Source organism: Dreissena polymorpha, chromosome 2 (genome assembly GCF_020536995.1).
Source record: "Dreissena polymorpha isolate Duluth1 chromosome 2, UMN_Dpol_1.0, whole genome shotgun sequence".
Classification (NCBI taxonomy): domain Eukaryota; kingdom Metazoa; phylum Mollusca; class Bivalvia; order Myida; family Dreissenidae; genus Dreissena; species Dreissena polymorpha.
The window spans coordinates 135019209-135025730 of record NC_068356.1 but is presented as its reverse complement, the minus strand read 5'-3'; the positions used below and the strand labels follow the sequence as shown (position 1 = coordinate 135025730).

The following is a 6522-nucleotide window of genomic DNA, read 5'->3' as shown; positions in this document are numbered from 1 at the left end:
ACCCAAACCATCCCCCATGCCCTCCCCCCCTCCCCCCTGCCCCCCCCCACCCCCTTAATTTTTTTTTAAGATCATCTCACAAATGACCACCACACCCTCACACTATACCCCCCACCCCACCCCCACCCCAAATATTTTTTTGGAAATGGTTAAAAATCACAAATATTTATTTTTATTATTTTATGTTTGAAATACCGTCCAACCATCGCACCCAAGAATCCCCCCACCCCCCTCCCCCCACCCGAATCCCCCCCCCTAATTTTTTTTTCTTTTTTTTTTAGATCATCTCACAAATTACCACCACACCCTCACACTATCACACTATACCCCCCCACCCCCCCCCCCCAATTTTTTTTAACGGTTAAAAACAAATATTTATTTTTATTATGTTATGTTTGAAATACCGTCCCGTAACAACCATCGCACCCAAGAATCCCCCCCCCCCTTTTTGCGTTTTTTTTCCGCATTTTTGGAAGATAATGTACTAAATGTCCACACCCCCACACTATACACCCCTCTTCACTCCACCCCTCCCTCCTTTCTGATTGAAAATGAGAGTCCTTCCGACTTTAAAAAGAAAATAGATGAGCGGTCTGCACCCGCAATCCGTTTGGATTAAGTAGTTCTTGTTGGATTTTCACAAATATTTGTCGCCCTTTGATCAAAAAATGGCGCAGCGAGGGTAAATCCGTACTTATGTTTCTTGATGGCGGATTTGGTTGTTCAGATTCATATAAAAACACTTTGGTTTTAGGCACTCAAGTAAAACAAGATTTACTCAGCTCAGGTTTTATTCCAAAAGCAGACAAATGCATTTGGATACCAGTTCAAGTCGTGCAGTTTTTGGGAGCTGTGCTTGATTCTTTCAATGGTTAGATTCAGATTACCGGGCATAGGAAAACTAAGGCATTATGTACATGCTCCTCATTGATTGAAGAATCTACATTACTTAGATCTATTTCTGTGAGAAAAATGGCCTGTTTTGTTGGTCAAATCATATCAATGTCAATAGTTATAGGAAATATCGCTCAAATCAAGACCAGGTACTTGACTTTTGATATAAATTCAGCCATTTCTTGGAATTCTAAGATAAGACTAACATAAGAAAGTGAAAATGAACTTCAGTTTTGGCAGGCAAATTTTTTCCAAATTGAATAAGAAGGACATATTTGATTCACATAAATGTTCCAAAGTTGTGTATTCTGATGCTAGTCACTCAGGTTACGGTGGTAATGTACTTGATGCGATCAATGGTGTTTCGCATGGAATGTGGTCACCTGATGAAGCACTAAAGTCTTCAACATGGAGAGAATTAACAGCTGTGTTTAGAATATTATGTTCTCTCAAACACTTGCTTGTTCATCAGCGCATTAAATGGTTCTCTGATAATCAGTCTGTTGTGGCCATCGTTAAAAAAGATTCCAGAAAAAGATATTTGCAAGATTTGGCAATGGATATTTTTAATTTAAGTTTAGCCACCAACATTATATTAGATGTTGAGTGGGTCCCTCGAACGGAAAATGAACGGGCAGACTATTTGTCAAAGATAGAGGACATTGATGATTGGGGGATATCAAACGAGTTGTTGGCGTTAATAGTCGAAAAGTTTGGTGTGCTAACCATGGATTGGTTTGCATCGCATTACAACAGAAAATTAGATCGTTTTTATTCCAGATTTTGGAACCCTGGTTCGGTAGGAATATATGCATTTACTGCTAGATGGTCTTTTGAATTAGGATTATTTGTGCCTCCTATTTCTGTTATATCAAGAGTTGTGAACAAAATGATGGTTGATAGAGCACGCGGTGGAACTCTGCGGTATTTTGGCCATTGTTATGTCCTAATGGACATTTTATTCCTGAGATATTGGATGTTATTCATCTGCCATCTGACAGGCGATTTTATGTTCCATGTCAAAGTGGAAAGGGTATGTTCGGCAACGTAAATTTAAAATTTGTCATGCTTGCTTGTTACATGGATTTCAGGAAGTGAATAGGTTGTGATATAATCACAATGCAGTTGAAAAGACTTGATAATGCATAATTTTGTATTTATTAAGCCGCAGGGCTGTCAGGACTCTTGTTAGAAAACGATTTTTCGTCGTTTTTTTCAATATCATCAACACGCTTGTAGTGGATTAAATATCATTGAAATGCTTGTCTGTGATCACATGTAGCTAAGACGCTTGTCTGGAATTAAATATCAGTAAGGCGCTTGTCTATGATTAAATATTATTTGAGACGCTTGTCATAGATTAAATATCAGTAAGACGCTTGTCTGTGATTAAATATCAGTAAGACGCTTGTCTTTGATTAAATATCAGTAGGAAGCCTGTCGGTGATTTATTATCAGTAACACGCTTGACTAAATATCATTTTTAGACGCTTGTCTTTGATTAAATATATGTAAGACGCTTGTCTGTGATTAAATATCATTTCAGACGCTTGTCTGTGATTAAAGAGCGATTAAGACGCTTGTCTGAGAATGATCTGTAATTGATTATGTACATCGGTTAGTAAAAGAGAATCTGTATTTATTTTGTATGGTTTTTACATATGTTTTTTCAGATCCATGCGGATGAAATTGAGGCGTTACCGGAGATCTTGGCGGAAAGGGTGGAGCTGCTCCCGGGCATCTTGCGCAAATCAAGAGCAGAGAGTACATGTTCTAAATATGAAGGAGCATTTATGCGATGGAGAAATTGGGCTTTGTGCAATCAGTTAGGGAGTAGTGACATTTTGCCCGCCAAGGCTTTTCCGATGGCCGTTGTATTTAGTGTCTCTTTTACAAAGTGCAAAAAACCCCCGCACCTGTTATATCTGCATTTTACGGGATTAAATGGATGTATTACTTATATGGTTTAGATTCTCCTACTGATTCTAAAATAGCAGTCAATGTAGTAGAGTCAGCAAAAAGAATTTTGTCAACTCAAACTAATAAAAAGGAACCCATAACGGTGGAAATATTATTAGCTATGTACAAACGTATTTACAAAGATAAAGATTTAATGTCTCAACGAATTATTGTCGTCAGTTTATTAGGCTATGCGGGGTTTATGCGCAGTGCAGAATTATTACAATTACAAGTATCTGACATTGTGTTTGAGGATACATATATTTTAGTTTTTGTTGAGTCGAGTAAAACTGACAAGTATAGAGATGGGTCATGGATACCAATTGCTAAATCGGGAACTGTATTGTGTCCTTACACAAATCTACAGAAGTACATTGAATGGGCAAATTTGAAGGGAGACGATTATATATTTTGCAATTTGTCTAAGACTAAAACCGGTTTTAAACCAAGAAAAGTCATGAAAGCTATGTCTTATACAAGCTTACGCGAGCAGTTTATTAAGGCTTATCAACCGCATGTGTTAGATATTTCTAGCTTTGGTTTGCACTCTTTGAGATCAGGCGGAGCTACATCTGCTGCAAACAGCGGTGTAAGAGATAGACTGTTTAAAAGACATGGTCGCTGGACTAGTGAAAGTGCAAAAGATGGATATGTGAAAGATTATATGAATTCTAGACTGATTGTTTCTAAATCACTTGGTTTATAAACGTTTGATTTTTGTTTGGTTTATAGAAAACTTGTCAATCAATTTTTAGCTATTTTTGCCCGACTTTTCGTTCATCTGGTCGTACGCATAGATACCAAAATACAAGCTGTATTTTCAATTTATATCGTTGTGTTTGTTGTTTATTTAGGAGACGTATAAGGTATAAGGAATAAAGCTTTTTCACAAGTGTCCCAGTCAGGGTGTAGTGGTAAAGTGTAGTGCGATCGGTGATATACAATGCTCCCTGATGGTGAGCAATGCCAAGAGCATCATGTGGTAACTGTAACATCCTTCCATTCACAAGCTGCCCATTGCTCCAAATAGAAACTGCACTCTGGCATCATAAAGAGTCACAGCCACCTCACTGGATGTGATCTGGCAAATGTCACATGGAGTACCAAACACATCACAGTGACTGGACACATTGTAATGGGGATCCAACAGTTTCACGTTCTCATTATTGTAATCTACAACAATGACCTGACCACTACGCATTCTGCAAATGCCTGTGATGAGGCAAGTCCAAGCTTTGTCGGCTGATTTTTCCACATTATACTCGGACTTCCTCTTCACAGTCAACACCTGGTCTTGAATCATCTTAAGTGTGAGAGACGGCATATTGTATACAATCCTCCCTAGACTAGACTGTGTTGACAAGTATTGCTGAATGTCTATGTTTGCCTGTAATATCATTGGACTCTGGACCTTAACTGGGTTCTCCTTCAGATAAGACTCAGACTCTTGTATTTTGTTCAGACATTTCCTGCTGGCTATGAACTCAAGTTCTTTATTGCTCTCATCACATAGGCCTTGCACTTCTTTACTGATTTGTTGCAGTTCCTTCTTCAGTCTGCTGCAGTTGTCAGCATTTTCCTTAAGAGTGGTTTGTAATATGTATCTTATTTCATCTAGTTCTTTCAAAGTTGTATTTTCTAGTTCATCCAAAGCAGCATTTAATTGCTTACGCAGTTCTCTTATTTCATGTAGTTTTTCAGTATATGATCCTTCCACGGACTGAATGCTGGCTGCTTGTGTTCTTGAAAACTTATTTAGTTCAGCAAGATTTATTTGACTTTGTTTTGACAACTGCTTCATATCAATTATCAGCTTTTTGATTGATTTAGAAATTAGAGCCAATTTGGTACACTGTCTGAAAAAGCAACATAAATCATAATGATCAATTTGACATCAAAAATATCTAGTTGAAATAAAACATATTAAGAGACAAATTGATAATATTTAAACACGGTGTGTGTATTTACAAACATTTTTAATCTCATTTAGTCTACCGTGGTCCCCTAACAGTGAAAACTTTTATCAATTTAAGATTGTGCATAATAAAAATAAATTTTCCATTTTTCTAATATTGATGGACAGCAAAAATGTCATAAAATATTACAGTTTCAACATTAAAAGATTATTTAGAACAACTTTTAAAATACTTTCGAAAACTGAACTATGAAACAGTGATATGATCCTACTTTTTTAAATTTCAATTTCAACTACCTGTAAGTTTATGAGAGTTTCACTTACCTGTGATTCAGTAAAACAAAATCAGAGCAGCAAAGCTTATTGTGGTCCTGGCAGAACATTTTCAGTTTCTTGTTGTTGTGAACATCACAGTTCAGTAGCAAATCATTCATAGTCTTTGTTATAAGGCCATTTATTTGTTTCTCCTCTTCCATATGTCGAATGGTTAACATATATTTGATCATGAAAATAAAGGCATTTTTCGCAAAAACACTTCAAACATGTTCCACAAAAAAACATCAGCACTTGCTTCGACATTTTTACTTTCGCAAACTTCACAAAAATAGTCCTTCATAAAATCTGATCTTTTATGAACTGAATCAACTGAAGAGGCCATTTTCTATGGGTGTTGTGAACTGTCCTCTGATTTTAAAGTGTTGTATTCACTGTTATTATGACCTCTTTTATGAAAGTATTATCAAACAAGAATGTTTCGCATAAAAGTACACACAGTTTTAAGTTATTGTAACCAATGCACTAAACTTCAAACTGATTAAAGTTGAACTATGTTGGCTGTTATTGTCCACAATCCACTTTAAATACAAACGTTAAGATTAAATCCATAGTCAAGTTACAAAAATATCTTGTAAATGAGAGGGTTTAACAGTTTGCTGATAACAGGTTTATAAACCGTTGTCAAAAAATGATTGAAACCTAATACACCTAATGCATGGATTCAGTTAAAGGGAATTGTTCAAATATTGTTGGAATGCAAATTAAAAAAAAAATTATATTTGGAAAAGCCTTTAATAAATATTATAGATATAAATTAAAGCACTTATTTAAGAATTGAATAGCACTTTTCTGCATGTCATCGGTGTATGAACTGTCGGGAAAAATACGCCTAATTTGCATAAACGCCGACGGCTGTTACATTGAAATGCAGAAAAATGTTATTCAATTCTTATAATTACAACACAAAATGATCTTAAAGCTGAAATTATATCGTGGTAAGGGTCATAAAAGTCCTTTTTAATCTAGCGTATGAACCTATTTTCAGTTTCGGTTTCATCTCCGTCAAACGGGTATATCGTTGAAGTTCGCGCGAAAAAATATAACGTCATTTCGCTATAGACCAATACAAACGTCATTTTGTCAACTTGTTTATGACCAGAAAGTAGCGCCATGAATATTCATGTTTAAATTTGCATACGAAGTGGGTTCATCAAAAAATGAAAATCCGGTCACGTGAACAATGACTCTAAAAGAACAAAGTTATTTTTTATTTAAATTTTACCAGCGGCTTGAAGAAGGTTAAAGTATTGATGGGTTTTTCGTCAGAGATGAAATACCCATGCCCTGTATGTAATGTATCGGTAAAGAGAATGTCATTTATACAAGTTGACAGGTTATTGTAGGTCAACATCAGAAACTTTGCATACAATTATTGAAACAACACTGTTTATTATTGACTACCTAAAATAGGCTTTATA

The 6522-nt window shown here is 36.0% G+C and overlaps 1 protein-coding gene across 1 annotated transcript; it reads right to left on the bottom strand.

Annotated features, from left to right (window-relative positions):
* Nucleotides 1-3324: 3324 nt before the first annotated feature.
* LOC127869092 (uncharacterized) lies at nucleotides 3325-5686 on the bottom strand. The gene is made up of 2 exons (XM_052411409.1): nucleotides 5093-5686; nucleotides 3325-4709 (listed from the first exon to the last, which is right to left on the bottom strand). The coding sequence occupies exons 1-2, from the start codon at nucleotides 5272-5274 to the stop codon at nucleotides 3857-3859; spliced, it is 1035 nt and encodes a 344-aa protein (XP_052267369.1). The 5' UTR covers nucleotides 5275-5686; the 3' UTR covers nucleotides 3325-3856.
* Between the last annotated feature and the right edge of the window lie 836 nt (nucleotides 5687-6522).